Genomic DNA, 24,381 nt, shown 5'->3' on the forward strand with positions numbered 1-24,381 from the left:
CCGATTTCTTATTTATCCTTGGATAGAGTGTTTCCCTTTTAAGAAACTCATGTGTGTGTTTTTATTTTAAAACGAAGCCATTTCAAGAAGTGTGTAAAACAAATGGTACTGGAAGGGGTGTGCCGATAGCAGAAATGGGGACTGTGGCACTGGAATGGGAGAAGCAGGGAAACGTGTGCTCAGAGTGAGGGGCCTGTGCCGAGCAGTCAGAGCAGGCAGGGGGCAAATTCTGGCTCTGCTGTCTCCTCTCTCAGTGGTCTGAGGGCGGCAGTGTAGCCTCAGTTGTTCTCAACTCTGTAGTGGGGATCCCAGTACCTGTGTGAGAAGGTTGCTGTGGGAATTTGCAGGACCCAGATGTAACCTGATCATGGTTTACACTGTGAATAATACGTTCTGGTTAATTCCACATGCCGGGCTTGAGTCTCAGCACAATGTATTAATTTGTTGAATCCTTCACACCCATTGTATAGATGAAGAAACTGAGGCACAGAGGTGTTAAGTTACTTGCCCATGGTCACCCAAAAACTCCAAAACCCATGTCTTAACGATCACCTGCCAGGGCAAAGCGGTGCCCAGTACACAGTTGCCACAGCAGATCTGGCTCTCAAGAGATAGATGTGTGTTCCAGCAGGCGAGCGGATTGGGGAGGAGGCTGGTCCTGTGAACTTGCTCCCACGTCAGCTTCCCTGGTAATGTGACTCTCTGCACAGAAATCCTGTTGGAGACGTTTGTGTCTGGGGAGGGAGGCACTGCATGGAGCCTGCTCTGATTGAAGACACTAGTTTCAGAGGCAGGGTGTGGTCAAGGGAGCAAATAAGGAATGATGCACCCAGGACCTAGCAAGCCAGAGAGGCCAGCAGCACCCCTGGGCTTGAAGGGGTAAGAAGAGGGAGGGGAGCCCCTGGAACTGGGGGAAAATTAGGGGCTACCAACTGGAGCTGTGGCCAGATGTAGAGAAAAAGGCCCCAGGAGCTTCAGTATGCCAGGGAGGGAGCAGAGAGTAAATGTGCCAGTTCTATACCTCCTTCTGCCCTGCAGCCCTCCTGGCTGGGCCTCCACAGGCACAACCAGCAGGAAGTCAAAGATTGGGGTAGATCATGCCCACACAGGTTGGCTTCCTGGGCCACAGAGGAGCAGGGTGGAGAATGGATCAGGAGGGGAGACAGGGGACCCTTCCCTGGGCTCTTTCCAACCACACCATACCCAGAAAACTCCTCCTTGGTGACCAGAGGATGACGGGGGAGGGCGTTGGGGTCAGAGGCCCCTGAGCCTCCAGACCCAGGTTATGGTACACCCCTGCCAAACTCCAGGCCCTCATTCTGTAGAATGCAGAGGACCTTAGCAAAATCTCCACTCCTTTAACTATCTGAATATGTCTTCAACACCTACTATGTGCCAGGCACTGCACAAGGTTCTAGAATCGAGCTACAAATAACACAGACCCACTTCCTGACAACGTGGAACTGACCCTCTAGTGGGAAGAACTGGGCAATAATAAGATAACTGCAGGTTATAGAAGGGATTATGAGGGAAATAAAACTGATTATAAAATGTAGAAGGTGCTTCAGGTGGGGGCACCACCTTAGGGCAGTCAGGACAAATATCTCTGAGGAGATGACCTTTGTGCCAAAACATTGGCCCATTGTACAAAATCTGGGGAAAGACTTCTTCCGGGTTTAAGGGAGAGCAAGTGCAAAAGCCCTGGGGCAGGAACAAGCTTGTCTAAGCAACAGAAAGAAGCAGTTGAGGGGAGCAGTAAAGGGAAGGAGGAGAGAGGTGGGCAGGGGCTGGACCACACAGGGTTGTAGGCAAGCCTTGTCAGGGAGTTCGAATTTTATACCCTGATCTGGGAGAAGCCAGGAGAGGGTCTGAGCAGGCGAGTGACAGGACAGGGCTAAGGCGAGGCTTGTACCCTCACTTGTACACCTGGAGTGAGCAGCCCTTCAATTTTGTTCCCTGAGCACCTCGCTGGACTCACCTTGGTCCAGGCCCTGCTGAGTCATCTGATCAGACTGGAATTTTGGGAAAATCCCCTCCAGCTGCCCGGGGGAGAATGGAAGGTGGGGATTTGGGGGAGTGGGGAGTCCCCAGGCGAGATGATGCAGCCAGCACATACCCCTTTGGGGGACCTGGGGCCCTTGGTGAGTCCCCTGAGCTGTGACTTCAGTGGGGGTTCCCCATAGTCCTTCAGGGTCCCAGGGATGGTGACTCAGCCCCACCAGCAAGCTTGGTTTCCTCCCACCAGGCGTGCTTGCTTTCTCTCTCTCTTTCTCTCGCTCCTTTTAAATAAATGAGACCAGAAGTCTATATCTGGAAGGACCTGAAGGCTCATTTCCCTAGGAAGCAGAGAAATGACCGCAAAGCCGAGAGCAGAGGTCTGGGAGCTGCCTGAGCCGAGGTTCCCACTTCGCCTCCCCTCCCCCACCTCTGCATGTGACCCACCTGGCCTGGGGTACTGGGTGGGGGTGGTGACTGAGGTCCAGTGGAATGTGACAGTTCTTCTCCCTCCGCTTCTCAGCCTCATTTTTCTCTTTTGTCATTTGTTTATTCTGCAACTTAGAGCTAATCTGAGAAACTTGCCCAGCTTTGGGGTTTGTTGGTAGGGGGCCTGCACACACCCCCCATTGGACTGAGTTCTTACAACAGCCACGTCTCCCTGCTGCATTCCTGGGGATGCTGAGGTCCCTGCCTGGCTTACTGCTGGGGAGACCGAGCTGGTGAGGGACGGAGCTGGGGTTGGAACCCTTGAGGAGCCGTGCAGCCCAAGGTGTCTGCCCGTTCGTCCAGGCCCGTCCCTGAGTCTCGCGCTGCCTGGGAGCCACACCGGGTCCCAGAACCAGAACCAGCTCTCCCCAAGTTGGCCTTCTGCCTTTCCTCTCTGTGGGAGAGATTGTGGAATCATTGGATGGTTCAGAGACAGGCTGACATCTGACTTGTGACTGGAACTGCCCCCCAGCACACTGCCGGGCCCCAGGGAGATACTCTGCCTGCAGAAGCGGTCCTGGAAGGCTCTCCTGCCAGCCTATTGACCCAGCAAGTTGCAAATACTTTTCCTCTCACTTGGCCGAGTTAGGTTTTTGCTCCATTATAGCTCCCCTAATCAAAGAAACTTCCCTTGCCCGCGCCAGAAGCCATCGTAGAGGTCATGCGAGTCCAAGCAGTGGGGCAGCCTTTACATAAAGATTGACCTCTTCTCCTCCTCCTTTAGATCTGTGAGTAGAGAGGGAAGAGAGAGAAGAAGCAAATCCATAGAACACAACTCCAGACTCCTGCATCCTGAAAGACGCAGGGACCAGCGAAACGTACGATGGGACCCCCTGGTCTCCTGCTGTGCTTGCTCTCCGCAGCTGTTTTCTCTCTGCTGGATGGAAGTCCGGCACTCCTGTCGCACCACCGCCTGAAAGGCAGGTTTCAGAGGGACCGCAGGAACATCCGGCCCAACATCATCCTGGTGCTCACGGACGACCAGGACGTGGAGCTCGGTAAGCACCCCTTAGCGGGCGGCATCTACCCAGGGTCGCTGAGCTGGGTCCAAGGCTCCTGGAGCAGGGGGGTTGTGTAGACCTGTGAAGTTCACATCTGTTGGATCTAAACCAACTCGCCGGAGTCGCCCCACGTGTGTGCATTCACAACTTGGTCCTCAAGAGCAGGGGCCCGCAATCCTTCCCTAACACGGGACTCTTCCAGGATTTCTCCAAAGTCTTGAGAAGAGATGTTTACAGCAATGTATTATTTTCATACAATTCCCAATGAATAGCTGCAGCGTGCCAGGCAGTACTCTGGGCCCTGGAACTTTAGTAATACGCAGGACAGTCACAGTCCCTATTCTTGCAGAGTCAAGGAGGTGGATAATCAGCATGACTGCAAGTTCACAGGTCAGCTCATGTCAGGAAGGGAGAGATGCTCTGGTGAAACTGAAGGAGATGCCATCTGGGTTGGGGGGTGGGGGGATGGTCAGAGCCATGCTGGCCTGGCAATCAGGGAGGGGCTCTCAGAGGGGGTGATATTGAGCTGATGTTGAACAAAAAGAAGGAGCCAGCTGGGGTATGTGTGTCTGCACACCGGCTCCACCAAATCTTACCAGCAACAAGTGGGCTCGGCCACTCTCGCGTGACATCTAGGACGAGGGAGGGTGAACACTGTTGCTGGTGACCTGATTCAATTCCCAGGGATGGGGCCTCAGCAGGAGGAGCCCGGCCGCCTCTTGTCCCGAGCTCCTCCCCTCACAGTGCCTGGGCTCCAGGCCGAGCAGATGAGGGCAGGGGTCCTCACCAAGGTTCAGTTCATTTACACCAATGGCAGGCGTGACAAGGGCTCATGGTGCTGTGTCCAAAGGCTTCACCAGCTCATGGCCTCAGCACCTTCCCTTTATTCTGCACACAAGCCGCCCCTGGCCACATCCGTGGATCGCTGTGTAAACCATCCTGACTGCTCCCCTGCCCTCCTATCACTACCATGGGCTCCGCCGCCTAAGCTTTGGGTTTCTTCATTTGCCTAAGGAGACGCCATAAATGAGGCCCCAAGAGGGAGACCTCCAAAGTCCATCTCAACTGGACCTTCTGCTACCCTGGGTCAAACTCCTCTTATAAATACAGCTCACGTTGGGGGATCTCTCTCTTTATCTTGTGTCTTCTCCCCTTGAGTTTCTCCACCTTAAACCCTACCTAGCAATGCCCTATAGAAATATAAGGTGAGCCACAAATGCACATCAGTATTTTAAATTTTCCAATACTACGTTTTGTTTTTTTTTTAAACTTAAACTGGTGAGGTAAATTTTATTAATGTATTTTGTTTAACCCAGTATATCTAAATTATTATCTCAACATATAATCAATATAAAAATCATTAGTGAGATGCCTCAAGACAAGTGCTGGGCATAGAAGCCACAGGGCATAAATCTGCAAAGAAGTAAAAAGCTAACCTTTTCAAACAATATGGCTTCTCTCTCACTTACCAACTTTACATTTCCCTGTATGGCCCGGGAAGATGACTGGTTAGCCAGAGACGGGTAAGATTCCTCAAGGGAGGAACAACCTAAGACAGGCACAGTCGCAGGGGGGCCATCAGGTGAGAATTTGGGGATCAACAGAGGTGAGGCTCAGAACCTCACCCCCCCTGTTTTGAGAGAAATCTTCTGCATCCGTGGATGTCTTGCTGCCCTTGTCTAGCCTGGATTAATACTCAGTCCATAGGCACAGACCTGATCATCTGATCATCTACATTTGCCCTCTTACAGCACTAAACTATGTTTTCTACCTTTATCTTGCATCTACCTACCACTTCAGCATTTTATTAAAAATAAAAATAATAATAATAACAAAGGGAGAAATGTGGGATCAACATATAAATCAAGTACAAAAATCAAACGAATATTCATATTTGACCTGATTGTTTATAGGTCATAATGTGTGATCAAAACCGAAAGTTTCTGTGATGACTGCCCTTGTACTGTTCACCATGTAAGAATTTATTCACTATGTAAGAATTCGTTCACCATGTAAGAACTTGTTCGTTATGCTTCAGAAGATTGGAGACTGACGAGAATTAGGCTTGAGATGGATTAATGATTGTACATTGAGCATTGACCCCCCTATACTGAATTTTATTGTTGTTAACAACCATTTGATCGATAAATATGAGAGATGCCCTCTCAAAAAAAAAAAATCATTAGTGAGATAGTTTACATTTTTTATATTGATTTTGAAAGTTGGCAAGTACTTTACACTTAGAGCACATTGTGAACAGGACTAGCCACCTTTCAAGTACTCAGTAGTCACATCTGGCTTCTGTTTTGGACACAACACAAGCATTGTGCATTTTCCTTCTATAGATTAGATTTCCCTTATCAGTACTACTGTGTTTTCTGAAGAGCTGGGAAAAGCCTTTCAAGCAGAGGGAACAGCATGTGCAGGGCCCTGAGGCAGGACCCAGGAGAGAGATTCGGCTGGAGCCTGCGAAGGAGCATAGAACCTAAGACTGGTGAGAGAGAGGGTGGAGCCAGATCTTGGAGGCTCTCATGGGCAGCAGGTGGGAGTGCCACTAATTGATCGAGTCAGGGTGGGCCTTTAGCCTGTATCCATTGTCAAAGGACAACTGAATATTGTTGGTGGCAACAAATGTACAGGTTTCCTGGGTAAGCCTTTGCAACCAAATGTAAGATTGTGGTGAAGGTCCAGCTATAAATCTACACTCTTTTTGGATCCATTATTAAAAACATGAATCAGTCTTAACTGCCAAGGAAAGATGATTTATATATGTCCAAGTCACTGGTATTTGTATTAATGATCACAGGAATAGATTTTTCTCCAGGAGCTTATTGGTGCAAAAAGAATTTGCAGCCAGGAAGCAATCAAAGCCCAGAGCTTTTATTGACAATCTGACATACATGATACCTATCTCCCCAGCAGCATTTAGCATGAGCTGCATTCGATAACCATGGGGAGGCTACAAACCATGGCCATAGGGGCGGGAGTTTTGTTTCTGCATTTTGCAGAGCGCATTTGCAGCACCTGGATCTCAGAGTGCCGTGGTGTTACCTTGTGGGGCTCCCCCTCAAGCCTTGTTTATAGTTGTGCCTAGGAATTCAAGTCTCCCTGCGCATTTTCTTTCGTGCAATTCAGATATTTACTAGGCATCTATTCCGTGCAGCGCACTGTGCTGGGAGCTCAAGGCCCGTGGAAGTATCATTTCAGGTGGAGAGAACAGGAGACACAAAGACACTGAGTTAGAAATGAGCTTGGTGAGTCAGGACAGAGAGAAGGCCTGTGAGCTGGGCTGGAGGGAGCCAGCGTGTAAGTGCAGAGAGATGAGGCCAGGGGTCAGCTGGTGCCAGGTCATGTGGCCTTATGACCTGTGACCACAGTGATGGTTTTGAGTTTTATTCTTAGTGAAAGGGACATGGGTCCAGGGGCCTTCAGCGGGGGAGGGCCGTGATCTGACTTAGGTTCCAACAGGATCCTTCTGGCTGCTCTGTGAAAACTAGATTGCAGAGAGTAGGAGCAGAGACAGGGAGACCCAGGAGGCCAGTGCAGTAACTGGGCAGGTAATGATGGAAGCTTGGGCCAGGGCGGGAGGTGCACATGGATTGGGCATGGGGGTTAAGGAAAAGAGGAGGACTGAGGGTATCAGGAACCAAGGTGAACGATTAAGCACCTACGTTAGGAACAACACGTTTTTGCTGCAGCGTGATCCCACTAAGCATCATGTCAGAATCTGATTGTATGTTTGCATCCGTGAAACTCGAATAAAACCAATAGACCATGCAGATAGAAAGAAAGGAGCTATGGGTGTGATAAGGACACAGGAGAGAGGAAAGCAGAGCAAACCATGGCTACCTTAAAGGACAAAGATTCATTCATCTCATTTTACAGATGCAGAGCTGAGGCACAGGGAAGTAAAGTTACTTGTGCAAAGTCACACAGCTAGGATGCGGCTGAACAAGATTTAAACCCAAAGCCCACGGGCTTCATCACCGCTCCACTTAACCAGTCTCCTGGGATGGCTGTTGAGTGTTTCTAGATTGCTACCACTTGTGTTAGCTTTTGCTGTAAAGCGCTGCTGCCGGGAATGTCATTATACATGTATCTTTGCACATGTGAGCAAGTTTCTAAGAGATAAATTCCAGGAAGTAGATGCGATGGGTTTAGAGTGCTCCTGTTCTATGATAGCTGTCAGCTTGCCCCACTGCACTGGCTTGCAGGGGTCTTGTCTGCAAGCCTCCCCTTCTGCAAGCCCCTCTAACAGCAAACTGGCTTTTGAAGGAGGCATAGCCTTTTTTCAGGAGGTGAGAGATGGGAAGGTAGTAGTAGGGGGCAGAGAGGGATTGTGGGCTTTTTATAAACCACTAGACAGACCCAGATCAATAATGCATGTTCCAAAAAAGGCCAGCACATTATCTCACAGTCTGCTACAACTGGCACACAGAGGGGGGTCCTAAAAAATTTATCATCTGCTATTTTCTGCTCATCCGTGCGGCAGTTCTGATGGTTCTCGAGGCTGGAGACTTCTCAACTAAGATCATTCCAGGCTTTCTTCCAGTCTCTGGGTGGAGAACAGCTGTCGATCCTAATTAGGGCCTGGGTTGAGAGAACTGGTACAGGTCACAGCACCGAAGAGGCATGTGTCCTGCTTCCTAATTGCATGGTTGGGGCAGGGGGAGGGGGCTGTGTATTCATTTTTTCTTCCCTATATGCACCTGACACTCCTCCCTAAGTTGTCACTCAGAAGTATAAATGCCCAGGGGAACTGGCTCCAGGGCCTATTGGTTCTGTAAGTGGCTTCAGTTATCAATACATTTTCAAAGCGATTGGGAAAATCCCTGTGTTTAGATGACCCTTGGCAACCAGCAGGGTCTCGGCTGGCCTGCTTAACCAGGAGGGTAGCGGGGAGAAGCACACGGAAGCTGAGGTCTAATTTGCATGTGTCCTTCGGTCAGATAAGCCATGAAACCAGTGGGCTCTGCCAGGGTTTACTGGTTTAGTTCAGTGCAGACAAACCTTCGGTGAGCCTCAGCAGCTCAGACGGGCTCTGAGACACCAAGATGAATTAGACACAGTCTTTGCCTGGAGCAAGAGAATATTTGCAGAATCCTAGGGCCGTTTGTTCTATTATTTGAGCTTTTCTTTAACTGGACTTACTTTTAGAAGCATAAGTATTATTTTAAAAGGAAGGTGTAAATCATGGCTGTAAATGAAAAACCAGTATCTTTGCCTCGGGTAAAAGGTCACAGCGAAACCAAGTATACTGAAAACACCAGTGTTTTTGATCCCAGCCGGATGCTGCCCCCCCACGAGGCTGGTCTGTCTTTGTTGTGAAGGGTAATGGGTAATCTTGAGAGAAGCATTAAAGGTGAAGTAGCACCTTCCTGAGACTTTCTTCTTGACCTAATCAGGACAGAGACTGGAAGGGGGAGCGACTTGCTCACATGTGAGTCTCATGCCGTGCTGACATGGGAGCAATACAAGGGCAGCTCTTGTGTCTGAGGGTTAAGGAGACAGACCCCAAACCCCAGAATACTGGGCACTGATTCTCCACTGCTCATTTTGCTGAGGATCCATGCCAGGTAGAACTGGATTGCTAGATTTCAAGTATGCCCCTCAAAACTGCAAGTACTGTGGAGCCAGTGTTCACATTTCAGAAGAACTCTTTGCCTTTCAGGACATCTTTAAATGAAAATGCTCTCAACAAAGATGTGAAGAGGAGTATTTTCATCCCAACTCAGCCACCGACTGGCCTTGGGAAAGTTACTTGACCTCTCTGTGCCTCAGTTTACTCATCTATATAATGGAGCTGTATATCTTAACCTTATCGATCTACATAAACATCTCGTCAGTACCAGGCACGTAGGATGTGTACGCGAAGGTTTGCCCCCCACTCTGATGAATAAGGCCACTCATTTAGTGCAGCCAGTGCCCCAGAGTGCTGCTTGTCTGCAACAGATTTTATATTTAAAAATAATTTTTGGAATGTAAATCTCTCATGGCACTGAAAGTGGGGTTAGTGTCCAGCCACCTCCTGGCCAGCACTGCAGAGTGGGCCTGGTGGCTGTGCTCATGCAGGGCAGGCTGGCCCGGTACAGGTACATGCCCTGCCAGGCTTGTGAGCCAGGCGTGCTGATACCTGCCAAGTTAAAGGGGCACTTGTCAAGTCTGCCACAGGTTCTTCTATCATTGCTGTGTTTTCTGGAGAAGAGGATTATGCCACCATGGCTGACTGGTGGTGTTGGAGGGGCTGAAAAATGCCATGGAAACGTTCTGTCTGTTGGATATAAAAACACGTAATTACAACCACTCAGTGACAAAAGTCAGAAACCCACTTCAAACTGGACTGAACAAACAAAAGTTTACTTGACTCGTAAATAAAAAGTCAAAGTGTATTTTGAGCTTCAGGTGCAGTTGGATCTAGGAACTTTATCCCCGGATGTCATCTGTCTCTGCATCTCCCTAATCTCAGCTTTCCTCCACGTTGGCTTCATCCTCAGCCCAGCTCTCCATCTGGCCCCAGTAGCATCACCAGACCTGAATTAATGCTGCAGTGAGCCATCCTTATAGAAAGAGACTATCTCCCAAGAGTACCAACAGAAGTCCCCAAATTAAGGCTCTTGGATCTGGCACTCTGGGAAACCTGGCCCATCATGAACCATTCAGGGGGATGGCACATGCAGCTTGGCCAGCCTTAGTCACACGCACACCCCTGGAGCCAGGGATGGAGCCGAGCCCGCATGAGGACTGAGGAAGTGGGGGCAATTCCCTGAAGGAGAATTTCGAGAGCTGGTACCAGAAAAAGGCAGAATGGCTGGGGTGCAGTTAAGTCCAGGAGATGGATCTTCATGGCTCCCTCACAGGATTCCCAGCAGGGTGCTAGGAGAGTAGACCAAGCTCATTCATTTATCATGCGTTTACTGAGCACCTACAATGTGCCAAAGGGGACCCAGGAGCAACTAGGCAAAATCTTTGCTGTTACAGAGCTTACATACATACTAGTGTAAGAGCTCATTTAAAAACACACATGAGGTATATGTAGAACATATGATAGTGAAAAGTGGTGAGAATAAAGCAAGGGAGGGTGGGAAAAGGGAGAGTTGTGATTTTATGTAGGGTGGCCTCTGAGAAGGGGATGTTTGGGCAAAGAAGGTAAGAGAGCCAGTCAAGGGGATTCCCCTGGGGAGAGCATTCCAGGCAGAGCAAATAGTGGGTGCAAAGGCCCTGAGGCAGAAGCAGTCCCACCAGACTCAGCAGCAAAGAGGTGAGAGTGGCAGAGCAGGGTGAGCAAGGAGACAGGAAGAGGTGAGGTCTGAGAGGTGATGGGGGAGGGCAGATCATGCAGGGTCTTTGAGCCAGCGGGAGGACTTGAGCTTTCTGAGTAAGATGGAACCAGTGAGGAACACCAAGCAGAGGAGGAACATCACCTGACTTATGTGTTCATTTGACCCCTCTGGCTGTTACATGGGAACAGACTGAAGGGGTGTAATAAGAGCAGGGAGCCTGTGAGGAGTCTGCTGCAGTGGTCCAGGCAGGAGGTGGGCCTGGTGGGCACCTGCCTGTTGCAGTGGTCAAGGCACAAGGTGATGGGAGGCAGAGACCCAAGTGGGGGAAGTAGTCAGATGTCACACGTGGTCAGAGGGTGGAGCTGATAAGATAAGCTGATGGCTCTCCTGCAGAGTGGCAAGGGGAGGAGTCAAGAACAGTTTCAAAGTTTGGGCCTGAACAACTGCCAGGAGCCATGTTCTGTTCACAGAGATGGGGAGAGCTGTGGTTGGGAGCTCAGCTCTGGACCTGGGAAACTGCAGAGGCCTGTGAAAAGTCAGGTGAAGCTGTCCCAGGCAGTTGGCTTTCAGAGTCAGAAATTCCACACCTAGGCCTGGGTGGGCCCGGAGTAAGGGAGGGTGAGTACTGTGTGCAGATCGGGTGCCTGTTTTTGTTTTACTGACCCTCAACCAGATACTCAGAGGGGTCTGCGATCCTGAAAGTTACAAGAGGGCTGCCTTGTGGGAGATGCAGGCTTTTGAGAGAAAGGCCTGGGAGGATTTCTGGCCAGGCATTTGTTTTCCACTTTCCATCCATGAACATAAGGAAACCACACCCTGTGTTATGAACTGATATCCAGAAATCAATTATAAATTGCAGGCTTGGGTTCTCTATAGGGGCCAAATGGCTGGAAGCCCAGGACAGTGTGCCCAGATTCTGGACACCAGATCAGTGTAGCTTCCAGCTCAGCCTCCCTGAGATAGAAGCTCCTGACATTCCAGCTGCTACTCACCAGAGTTAGAAAAACATGTGGATGCAGGTTATCTCAGGAAGAAGAGAGGTTCATTTGGACCCACCCTGGTGTTCAACTTGCCAAGCACATTCCTGCAAGAATTTTTGTTCAGTTCAGCAACCCTTGGAAAATCACTTAAATTCTGGAAGCTAAGTGAATCGGGATTAGGTTTGGCTGCATGCAGAAGAAAATGTAAAATAATAGTGGCTTAAACAAGACAAAATTTTGCTTCTCATATAAAATAACTAGAAGTTGGCAGTGTAGGGCTGGCATGATGACTTCAAGGAAATCAAGGACCCAAGATCCTTCTCTACCTTTCTGTTCATCCATGCTTCTATCTGCAGAGTCCCCTCAGGGTTCAGAATGGCTGCTGAAGCTCCAACTATCACAGCCACATTCCATGCAAGGAGAAGGAAGCAGAAAGATAAAATAGATGGACCTTGAATTAAGTCACCTCCCTTTAAGGACCTCCACGCCAGATACCACGTATAGCATGGACAGAACTTATTTACTTAGCCTCAATCTCAGCAAGAAATGTGGCATATACAAAAAATTTGGATTATTCAAGGAGGGTTTAACTGTTTGGGGCTAAGGTGTAAGCACATGTGGGAAAACCACTAGTGACAGCACAGAACCCAAAGCTAGTTAGTAATAGTGGGGCCATCCTCACCCCAAAGCCAAGGGGATGAGAAGAGCAAATGGTTACTAGGACCTGGAGATGCAGAGGGCCCCCCTACAGGAGCTGTCACCACCTGTTGACACCACAGGGAGGGACATGGGGGGGGTCTATACCCCAACATTAGTTTCTTTTTTTTGCTGATCTCCTACCAGGACCCTCATTGGCTAAACCTAGCCCAAAGGCAGAAGGTAGAAACCCTTGCAGATGTGGCCCATGCAGGTTGGACCCCCGGGGGGAGCACTGGGCAGAGAGGAGCTCTGGAAGGCCAGGAGGAGGACCACTCCCACACTGAGCCAGAGGAGAGCCTGGAAACGTAGTTTCCTAGCCAGGTACATTGAAGGCTAAAATGCAAACCTATTAAGAAGGGGAAACACTGGTGGGCAGCCTAGGGCCGCAGCCACGCCAGAGGCCAGGAGCAAGGGGAAGCACCTCTAGCAAGGGGTGGTGTATCTGTGTAACAGGCACCGGTGAGGCCTGCATCTTGAGAAGAAACCGTTCGCATGGAAACGTAGGGTTTAGGGGGAGCACTCCAGGCAGACAGACACATGCGAGAGCTGAGTGGCAAGAACAGGCCTGCCGGCAACTTTGGGGAGAGAGGGGCAGGGGCAGGGGGTGAAGGTGGAAGATGGGGGAAGGTCTGGATTCTATTCCAAGGCCGGTGGAAAGTCATTGAAATGTTCTGAGCAGGTCAAGTATGCCTGGTTCACGGTTTCAATGGCTCACTCCGGCTGCAGGTGGCAAGGGGGTAGCCTGGGGCCAAGATCGGAATCAGGGAGGCCAGTGGCCGGTGGGCGATGCTGGGCCACCTGCAGATGCAGAGATTGGCTGGAGCAGATTCTGTCTGAAGGTCCGGGAGGCAAGGCTTGTTGGATTGCAAGTGGGAGGGGAGGGAAGGAGGATCAAGGATGTCTCCAAGGATTTTGGCTGAGCGGTTGGGCAGATGGTGGTGCTGTTTACAAAGAAGGAGGGGGAGGGATGCAGGTTTAGACAGACATCAGGCTGCTTTGCAAGCGTCACACCCCAGGCCAGTGGCTAGGTGACCAGCTCTGTGTGGCCCACCCTGAAAAGTAGGCAAAACACCTTGGAGGGCCTGCCTTGTTGCATGAACAGCCTCTGGCAGGGCAACACTTGAGAATTACAAGGGAAAGGAGCTGCTCAGAGAGGAAATGAGGGATGACTGCTCAGAGCCATTGATTATGTGGGTGACCTGCCCTTTCCCAGGGCCTGTCTGTCACCTCCCCTCCATTGAGAACTACCAATATCCCATATCAGAATTTTCTCCCAGACGTTTTGCAACCAGAGCCAGCAGAAGGCAGAGAAAAAAATGAACCTCGTGATCTCTCTGACAGTCCAGTAGTCATTAATGACATTCCAATACTGCCCCTTTAACATCTGCTTAATTGATTTTGGGTTTAAGAACCAATTTCATGCCTTGGCTTTTTGGAGGTAAAACCAGCCTTAACATTTTACTTCATTTTTGTAATATCCAGGAGTCAGAACTGGATCCCCTTATGCCACCACCGGGAGAAAACTCTTCTGCGGAGCAGGTCCCAGGCATCCAGTATAATTATTCTGGATTGAGTTGCCAACTGACAGCAATGAGCACATTCCTGCAGGAGGAGGGAAATCAAATGTAATTGCATAGGAAACAATGGAGTCCCTCTGCCCAGAAGTGGCCTCTGATTGCTGCTGCTCAGCCCCTAGGTCTCTCTTTTCCCCACCACTGCTGGGGACAGAGCTATTTTGGGGCGGTTGGTCTGATGGGGCCCAGCTTCCTGTAGCCCTTAAACAGGTGTTGCCGTTGGTGGAGAGAAGGGGAGGGCAGCTCGCAATCTGATCCAGTGACACTATTGGCGTTCCAAAATGGGACACTCGAGGGCCGCCACAGGAATTCCAGCCTGGCAGACGGGCACCAGTGGATGCAGGACAGTGCAGGGCACAGGTACTTTCCCACCTGTGGCCCAGTTTATGGCCCTGCCCGCATTGCCCCAGCCTGGACCCAGACCCGCAGCATCCCTTCCCCCTCTTCAAGCCTGCTCTCTGGGGGTCTGGGAGCCACAGAAGTGGTACTCTGCAGGTTTGCAAACTCAGTGCCTCAAGGCCAGGCTCTAACATCACAGACTCAAATTATTTACCTATAGTTTTAAGAAAACAAACGTCAGAAGATACCACCTCATTAGTTATCTATCAAAATCAGCACCTCCTGTGCCACCCGGGGTGGTGGCTACAGGAGTTTGTCTCAGAGGGCCAGAGAGTGCATCTGCTTGCAGCTGACGTGAGCCTCTATGGCAGAAAGTGGGTCCAAGCTCCTAAGCTCTAGGGATGGCAAAGATTGGGTCATGTTTTGAATCTTAAAAGTCCTCAAGTGCCTGCTTGCTCCCTGTAGGTAGCAGTTGCTCTGACCCAGACCTTTAGAAGAGCAAATTAATTCAGCATTTCCCAAAATGCCTTTCTGTGACAGGTAGTACACACATCATCTCATGTGGCGGGTCAGCAAACAACTGATTCTACTACTTACAGACTGATTATGTTGTGCATCCAAAAAACATGTAATTAGCATGTCAAATGCACCAATTCACATTGTTAACTTGGGTTGTGATTAAAGTTTATTTTTTAAAGTTAAATAAAAACAAAGAATAGCACAGGTGGTGTACTGAGAGGCCCCAAAAAGGAATCAAAGTGGGTAGAGATGATTATCATGGGGAGACCCCAGGTTCCTGGCAGGGGTGGCATGATGTGGGCACCAGAATTTAAGTCCCATCAGGGTGGGAGTGGGGCCACCTCCCCAGCTCATTAGAGCCACAGAGAGGTGTCACGGTGACCTCGTGCCTGTTCCAGCCAGGAAGAAAGGTTGGATCACGGAAAGAAACTGGGTCTGTTTTTGTCTGCATATCCCCAAGTTTATGTTGGACTAAATAAGTTTTAGTTGGCTGGCCTGGCTTCATTTAAATATTGAAAACTGGCCTTATTTCTGTGTGGCCACATCTTCCGGGTTCTTCCCTCCCTTCAGAGCTGTCTGTCTGCATGAGGGCTGGCCTGGGCAGGATTAGATCATAGGATTTTGCATCCCAGACACATTGCTGTGGCAGTTTGCAGACAGCAGGTGACTGTCCCCAAGGGGAGGTTGACATGCAGTGTAGTGCTACTTATACACCGAATGCTGCCGTCACTGCAGCACGTTGTGAAACTCTACCAGTGGGTTGACATGACTCTCCCGAGCCAGCCTACCAGGGCAGGCATGAGTGCAGCGGGCACACACGTGTGGGGGACTCCTGGTCAAGGGCAACCAATCCCTCGTCTCCTCTGGAATTAGTAGGGTGGAGATGTAAGCAGTTGAGACCCGGTTTTGAGCAGATTAAAACTAAAAAAGTTCAGCAGGCGGTTTGCTGTTAGCCGATGCAGCATTCGGGGCTGCTGACTACAGGGGACTCATTCCCCAGGTGGCAGCCTCCTGTTCCCAGGAGAGGGTCTGACAGGTCGGGTGGGCAGCCAGCTTTGTCCTTTCTGCAGTTTCCGGAGACCAAGAGGCCGAGTTCTCATTCCCAGCTGCTTTGTCCACTCTCCTCATAGCTTGTGAAGAGCGGGCAGAGGGCTGATCTGCCTGGAGCACCCTGGATTCCTGGATTCATTCCTTTGAGAAATAATTGCTGAGCACCTACTAAGGGCCAGGCACTGCTCTGGGCCTCCGGGGGGCAGCAAGCAAGGCAGATATGTAAATATGTACGAGTACATAGTGCCTTAGAGATGACACATAGAGTTGGAAACAAAACAAAGAAGAGGTATGAGATAATGGGGTGGGGGTGCAGGCCATCAGTGAGGGGGTTGGAGGAGCAGCATGCGCTAGGCTGTGAGGTGGGAATGAGTCAGGCAAGTCTAAGGACAAGGCCCGAGGCCCTGTGGCTGCAGAGGGTGGGTGGGAGTGGAGGGATTGGAGCCTGCGGGGCTGTGCACCATAAGGACTTGATTCTCCAAGTGAGTGGGAGCCATGGAGGATGCTAGGAGAGGAGTAACTCGAGCCGCTCCATGGGGGATAAACTGCCAGAGCCCAGTTGGGGAGCTACTGAGCTAACTCAGAGGACAGAGGATGACCTGCCCAGGAGGAGGCAGCAGGGTTCCGATTGGAGATGCACTTTGGAGAAAGAACAAAAGGCTTTGCTGATGGATTGGATGTGGGAATGGAGAGACAGGACCAAAGAGTAGCAAGATTATTGCCTGAATAACCGGAGGGGAGGAGAGGTGCTGCTGGAGGAGCCATGAGGGGCTGGGTGGCATCAGGAGCTCAGTCTGGGGTGGGGGGGCAGTGGTACTCTGGGTGTTGAGGTGTCTGTTAGCCAAGTAACATCCCCGGGTAGACAGCGCTGCCCTGTACTGAGGCAGTGTGTGCCAAATGCCAGCCCCCCCTCACCTTTCCGTGATTTCACCACCCCTCCGTGCCCCTGGTACTACTGTTTAGTTCTCTTTAATCAGCTGTAATTGTTTTGTATGTTGAAACAACAGGAGTCTACTCTCCTGGAGGAGAGAAGCTACGATCACTCGCCCTAAGTAAGGGAAACGAAACTGTAGGATCAAGGACAAGCCTGTACCTCCACCTGCCTAGAGCGCTGAGCAGCTGGGCAGTTCCCTCCCTGCTGAAGTAGGTGTGTAGGTGTTAAGGACAAGACAGCACCAACCAGGGGCTCTGCCCTGGAGGTTTCCGTACGCATGGTAACTGCTTTCCCACCACCAGCGTCCCTGGTATTAGATGATGGAATTCTGCTGCTCCCCGCTACTGAGGAGTCACCTCTGGGTGAACTCCTAGGAGAACCAACATACAGTCCAGGACTGTTCCAAGCCTCACTGAAGCCTAGAGTTGGGCAAGTGCATAGGGATCTCTGTGTACTTCCTAGATCCATTATCACCACCTTCTGCATGGTGTAGCCTGAACAGAATACCCAGCACCCACCATTCTTATCAAGAAGCCCGGGTTTGAGTCCTCACATCCCACTCCCTGAGCTGTGTGGCCTTGACCAGTCACTGAACTCCCTGACCTCCAAAAGGCTGTTGGGAGGATTAAGTAAAATGATGAATGATGTATGCCCAGAAGTGTACACAGCAACCATTCAGCCGATGATAGTCACCACTATTAATAACTGCAGTGAGTCCTGACATATGACACTGCCTCCTACCCCCGGGATAAGTTGGAGCTGTCTCATCAACTAAGTTATATATTAGGTTGCCAAACTGAAGCCTTCAGAGACCAGGCAAGTAACATAAATGGGTATCATTGGTGTAATACTATAGGGAGTGCTGGGGAGTGTGGCAAACTAAAGAACACATAATCTGCTTAATGCTATTTAAAGTCCAATTTTTAAAAATCCAGTACACAAAACATACACATGCCTATGGATGCAAACCAGCTTTGGCTCTTGAGTTATACAGAAACCCCAAGAGTAAGGTAATTTGTTAATTAAGCAGATATTCATTGAGCACCCACTATGTGCTGGGCACTGTTCTAGGCTTGGAGCTAAAGAGTGAACCAGGCAGGCCTAAATCCCTGCCCCTGTCTGGCTCTTCCAGCAGGAGCAGCAGGCAGCTCATCAGTAAGTGAACTAGCAGTGACTCTGGTGTCCAAGGGCAGTAACGAAGCAGGGCAGCGGCGTGGGGAGTGCAGGAGCAGGGGTGGCAGTTTCAGTGCGGGGCCAGGAAAGGCCTCTCTGAATTATTGGACATTTGATCAGGAACCTGAAGGAGGCAGGAGGGAGCTCCCCAAGCAGAGGGCATGGTTAGGGCTGAGGTTGTGAAGTGGGAAGTGGCCAGTGTTCAAGCTTGAGGCCTCAAGGGCATGACCTAGATATCTCAATTTGTGGTGCAAATTCAAGGTGGAAAGAATGGATTCGTGAGCAGAAGGCCTGCGTGGGATCCTGAGGACTGACCCCAGGAGCAGCCTGAGGGTAGTGAGGCCCTGCTGGACCCTGAGACTGTGCCACACTCACTTTGCAGGCTCTGGAGAATTAGCACCAGCTGGTAGAGGGAGGCCTCGAAAAGCCCACCCTCTCCATCCCCTCCAGAAGGGGACTTCACACTTGGTGGGAACCTTGTAATTGCCCAGTGGTTATGGCTGGAACCCCGGGGGACTCCTCAGGAGGGTGTGTGGCCTTCATGACAGATATTCATGCAGCTGCAGAGCCTCATGATGCCTGCTCAGTTCATAAGATGAAGCCAGTTCTTTCCTCCGCCCACTGTGGGCAGCCTTGGCCAAGAGGCTCAGGAAACACACCTGATTCCAGGAGGGTGTCCCCCAGTGCTGGGCTCAAAAGAGCAGGCTTCGCTCTGTTTCCTTCAGCCATCCAGGAGTTTTCACAGAGCCCCAGTTATACATTCCTGGGAGTAGGTGGTAGGCAGTGCCCAGGATCACCCAGAACTCTCAGTCCAGAAAGGGAGGAACAGCATAAGCAACCAGTAACGGAGACCATTTCTGAAGGAGACAAATGCTGAGTGGGGCTCCTTCAGACAGGGAGTCAGCCAGGTCTTGCTGAGAAAATGACCTCTAGGTTGACATACGAATAATGGGACAAGCCAGCAAAGGGAAGTCTCAGAGTTCTTATCAGAGGCTGTAGCAAGTGCAAAGGTCCTGGGACAGGGATGAGATTGGGGCATTTGGGAAACAAGAAGGAGGCCAGGTGTGAACAAGAGGAAGGGAAGAGATGAGATCAAAGAAACGGGAGGTGGCCTGGCGGGGGGACAGGTCTGGATGAGTCAGGCCACAGCAAGGAATTGGGGTTTTCTTCCGCATGCAATGGGAAGCTGTTGGATGGTTTTAAACAGTGAAGAGATATGATCTATATTTGCCTCAGGAAACTCTAGCTCTGTTTCCTTCCCTATTTGGCAGAAGGGTGGGATACAAGAGCATATAAATCTCCTTTTCATTCTTAGCCTCCAGGGACAGAGTGCCGGGGTGAGTCTGGTGAGTCGATTTCACATCTCTGAGGGGCCTGTGGTTGAGATCGGCTGTGCTCCAGCAAGAACCTTAACTGCATGGTAGACCCTGTATCCCTATTACTGTCCTAACAAACTGCCACAAACTGGGTGACTTAAAACAATGGGTATTTCCTCTCTCGTAATTCTGGAGGCCACAAGTCCAAGATGAAGGTGCTGGCAGGGCTGTGCCCCCTCCAGAGGACCTGAGGAGGACACTTCCTGGCTCTTCCAGCTCCTGGCAGCCCCTCCCATCTCCGGCTCCACCTTCACACGGTCTTCTCCTCGGTGTCTGTGGGTCTTCTCCCTTCCGTCTCTTATAAGACCCTTGTCATTGGATTTAGGCCCACCTCAAGATTCTTAACTACATCTTCAAAGACTGATTTTCCAAATCAGATCTTATTCACAGGTTCCGGGGGTTTAGATCACGGACATCATTTTTTTTTTGGTAGTTGGGGGGATATCATTCACCCCACTACAGACCCTAAGAACTGCAAGAAGGAAAGCAGCTGAGGATGGCCATAAAAGGAAGAGAGAAGAGGTCCATGGAATATTTCCACTAAACTATGAAATGCTTGGATACCAGCCACACTGTACAATTACACACCCACTGCATGCACTTGCTGAGTATTTCCTGTGTGTCTCACACCGTGAGAGCCCTGAGGATTCAGCCCTGAGCAGGGCACACAGTTGTTGCCGGTGGGACCCTGGGCGGAGCCCCTGCACACGGTGGAGATTCCACCCGTGCTCATTTCTTTCCCTTCCTGAGTGCCCTCCTCTGCCCGCAGCTTCCTTGAGAAACAAGAATAGGCAGGAATGAAACCGTGATACCTGGTGGTATGTAATTAAGTCCTAATAACACATGCTACCCACGTGGTAAGGAATGGAAAGCCAGAGTGACCCCAGAGGGCTCACTGGAGGAGGTGTGGCTTGACTGGTAGGTGGGATTTGGGGAGGTGGGAAGTGGGTTCCAAGCTAGAAGGACTACATGGACAGAGGTGGCATGCATGGTTCAGGGTTGATGCAGAGCGTTTCAGCTGGGAAATATTCAGGGAGACAGGGTCAGGGGTTGGCAAGACCAGATTTCAATAAGAGTGAACAATTCTTGGGGAAGTTCCAAACAAAAATGTAATATTCCCTCAGTTTACCTAATGGTTGCTTAAAAAAAAATCACTGTGCATTAATACCCTGCAAAAATGATGTTCTGTTTGTATAACAAAGTTCCATTCTAGGCTTAAATAACTTATGAAGAGCTTTTTACCTGCCTGCCCCCCACCCCCACCCCCACACCATGAATATCCAGTGAGTCTGGGGACCTAGGCTACTTCCTCAATGCGCAGGTCCATCCCACAGTGCCTAGCTGGTCCCTGCCCACAAATACCAGTTGTGTCACCCATGTGTCCCAGAGATTTCCAAAATGCACCCTCTCCCCCCGAGGATGGGGGCGCCACCTGTGAGAGCCCCTCAGCGGCTGCCACTGATGGTTTCATAGTCTCCTGGGGCACGGTAGTTAGGATTCCACCCGCCCACGCCTCACCTCTGCTCCTGCTTGCAGGTTCCATGCAGGTGATGAACAAGACCCGGCGCATCATGGAGCAGGGCGGGGCGCACTTCATCAACGCCTTCGTGACCACGCCCATGTGCTGCCCCTCCCGCTCCTCCATCCTCACCGGGAAGTACGTGCACAACCACAACACCTACACCAACAACGAGAACTGCTCCTCGCCCTCCTGGCAGGCCCAGCATGAGAGCCGCACCTTTGCCGTGTACCTCAACAGCACAGGCTACCGGACAGGTGAGGAGCGCCAGGTGGTGGGCCCGCAGGGAGCCTCCGGACGTGGTGCCCAGTGTCTTGGCCCCAGACCACTGCCTCACCTGCATTTCAGGGATGCCCTGGGTGACTCTGGGTAGTACACATGGACAACTTTATTTCTATTTAAAAGTGCATTTGTTTCTATGTGCATTCAAAAAATACAGAACAATTTGCCAATAGTAGTGATAGAAAGTGACCTTTGCAAAGGAATTTGAGTTTGTAAAAAAACTGAGTCCGTTTGAAATATGAAATCTAGTACAGAGGCCGGGAGGAGCCGTGCCTGTATATTACATCTCTGTGAATTATGTCATCAAAGCTGTTGGGAACTGACTACTTCAGACCATCAACATGAAAGAAGGTTCCAGAAGAACGTTTAGAGTGGAGTGTGTGGAAAATGGAAAGGAGCATGTGTGGGGATTGTGTGGCCACTCTACAGAATGGCCCAGAGGTTGCGGTGCTCGGCTCCTCTACACTTGACTGCTACCCGGCATGCACCGCTCTGCTTCGGTCCGCGTCAGTTTTGTGTGCTGGGTGGAAAGCAAGTAGCGCTTCCTGAATGTTTCTGTTGCGGGAGGACTTTGGTGGGCTCCAACCGCCTGCCAGGCTGGTTGCCTGAGACAGAGGCACAGTTACAACCAGTCACTTACCTCTAGCACCATTATAAAATCCCCAAACTCAATTAGTTTACCTTAAATTTAAAAGTAAATGCCACCGCCCTCCCACCCCCACCTTGGGTAAGGAGCTGAGGCAATAATGAAGTTAGATACTGGACCTGGGATGTTGCAGCCCTGGGAAGTTGCATCTAAGTGACAAGGGGCTTGTTCGGGTGGGAGTAGCATGAGGATTAACGCCTCCCTCTGCTCAGTTTTCGCAGCACTTAGGCAGCCCTCCAGGCTGGGGAGCTTCCCTTTAGATACACGGTGGGGCTGGCGAGGGCACACTGGGATGGGCAGCAAGCTGGTGAGGTGTCTTCCTGCAGACTCATTCTGCCAGAATCAGCCAGAAAGTGGGTCCTCTTACTAGAACTCAGAAGGCATTGATCCAATGTCCATAATCCTGTTGGGTGTTATTTATTATATTTAGAATGCCCCTCCATCCAGGAAATCTCATTCTAACCGGACTTTTAGAACTCAGGACCCTGAAAATGTCTGTTTACTCTGGTGAACACGACTACTTACTCGTGGTCATTAAATAACAAGGGCTGTGTACCCTGTATACTTTCTTTCTTTGCCCAGGCAACTAGGAAGCTCAGATTTGAGTTTTACATTAAGTTGCTGTTTAACGTGAAAACATTTTAAAGATATCATTACATGTTAGTTATGCTGGGCATTGCAGGTTGATAGGGAAAAATGACAGAAAACTGTAATGAATTTGAAATCCCTCTGGAATTAATTTGATTTGTATGGCTCACACTAGAATATGTAATAACTTTTTAGTCTCCCAAACACCAGTGGCCAACTGTTCTTGCTAGGCCTTTAGACGAAGTAAACCCTGCATTCTTGTGGGTATGTAGGGCAGTTGGGTGAGTTGGATTTAAGCTTAGCTGTGTGTGAGAGACCCAAGATAGCAGTCATTTATTCTCTCAATTAAAAATCCATGCTATTTTCGTGGGTCTGCCCCATGAAATGATCAGACTCAGTTGCATGCTATTTTTTTTTAATTGATGTATAGTTGACATACAACATTGTATTCGCTTCGGGTGTGCAACATAATGATTCAACATCTGCATATATTGTGAAATGGTTACCACAATAAGTCTACTTAACATCTGTCATCATACATAGTTGTAATTTTTTTCTTATGATGAGAACTTTTAAGACTTAGCAACTTTCAAATATGCACTGCAGTATTACTTTAGTCGCCATGCCATACATTACATCCCCATGACTTACTTATTTCATTCACTGAAGTCTGTGCCTTTTGACTCCCTTAACCCATTTTGCCCACCCTTCACCCTCTGCCAGTGGCAACCATCAACCTATTCTCTGTATCTATGGGCTCAATTATTATTTTTTTTAGATTCCACATGTAATGAGATCATAAAATATTTGTCTTTTTCTGACTTTGCATAACATAATGCCCTCAAGATCCATCCGTGTTATTGCAACTGGCAAGATTTCATTATTTTTTCTGGCTGAATAATATTCCATATACCGCATTTTCTTTATCCTTACATCCATCAGTGGGCACTGACATTGTTTCTATCTCCTGGCTCTTATAAATAATGCTGCAGTGAGCATGGGGGGTACATATATCTTTTTAAGTTAGTCTTTTCATTTTCTTCAGATTAATATCCAGAAGTGGAATTGCAGGGTCATATGGTAACTCTATTTTTAAATTTTTGAGGAACCTCCATACTGTTTCCCATAGTGGCTGCACAGATTTACATCCCCACCAACAAGGCGCAAGGGTTCCTTTTCTAGGCATCACATAGCCATTCTAACCGATGTGAGGCGATATCTCATTGTGGTTTTGATTTGCATTTCCCTTCGTGGTGTTGAGCACTTTTTCATGTACCTGTTGGCCAGCTACATGTCTTCTTTGGAAGCGTGTCTATTCAGATCCTCTGCCAATTTTTTAATCAACTGTTTTTGCTTTGCTCTTGAGCTATATGAGTTCTTTATATATTTTGGATATTAACTTTTTATCAATATAGATGAATTGAAAATATTTTCTCCAGTTCAGCAGGTTGACTTTCATTTTGTTGATTTCCTTTACTGTGCAGAACTTTTAGTTTGACTACACTTATTTATTTTTGCCTGTATTCTCTTTGCTTTTGGTATAAATCCAAAAAACCACTACCAAGACTGATGTCAGGTTATGGTTTCACATCTTACATTCAAGTTGTTTTAATCCATTTTGAGCTAATTTTTTGGGTGGTGTGAGATAGTGATCTAGTTTCATTCTTTTGCATGTGGCTGACCAGTGTTCCCAACATTGTTTATTGAAGAGACTGTTCTTTGGTGTCAATCAATTGACCTTATGTGTGGGGAGTTATTTCTGGGCACTCTATTCTGTACCATTGACCAATGTGTCTGTTTTTATGCCAACACCATATAGTTTTGACTACAATATCTTTGTAATATAGCTTGAAATCAGAGAGATTCGTTCTTCTTTCTCAAGATGTTCTTCACTATTCAGGGTCTTTTGTGGTTCCATACAAATTTTAGGGTGGTTC

The 24,381-nt window shown here is 49.4% G+C and overlaps 1 protein-coding gene and 1 long non-coding RNA gene across 9 annotated transcripts in view; one reads left to right on the forward strand and one right to left on the reverse strand.

Annotated features, from left to right (window-relative positions):
- The window catches only part of LOC140849452 (uncharacterized), a 29,129-nt gene extending 25,937 nt beyond the window's left edge, over positions 1 to 3,192 (reverse strand). Inside the window, exon 1 of the long non-coding RNA XR_012131298.1 lies at positions 553 to 3,192. This is a non-coding gene — a long non-coding RNA (uncharacterized lncRNA). The remainder of the gene's footprint in view (positions 1 to 552) is intronic.
- Positions 1 to 24,381, forward strand: part of SULF2 (sulfatase 2) — a 111,240-nt gene that overhangs the window by 24,688 nt on the left and 62,171 nt on the right. For all 8 annotated transcript variants that reach the window (XM_073236479.1, XM_073236480.1, XM_073236481.1 and 5 more), the window contains 2 exons: positions 3,209 to 3,482; positions 20,946 to 21,185. In XM_073236479.1, the coding sequence (XP_073092580.1) occupies positions 3,308 to 3,482; positions 20,946 to 21,185 (415 nt within the window). In that variant the 5' untranslated portion in view covers positions 3,209 to 3,307. The remainder of the gene's footprint in view (positions 1 to 3,208; positions 3,483 to 20,945; positions 21,186 to 24,381) is intronic.

The sequence above is a fragment of the Manis javanica genome, chromosome 5 (genome assembly GCF_040802235.1).
Source record: "Manis javanica isolate MJ-LG chromosome 5, MJ_LKY, whole genome shotgun sequence".
NCBI classification, from domain to species: Eukaryota; Metazoa; Chordata; class Mammalia; order Pholidota; family Manidae; genus Manis; species Manis javanica.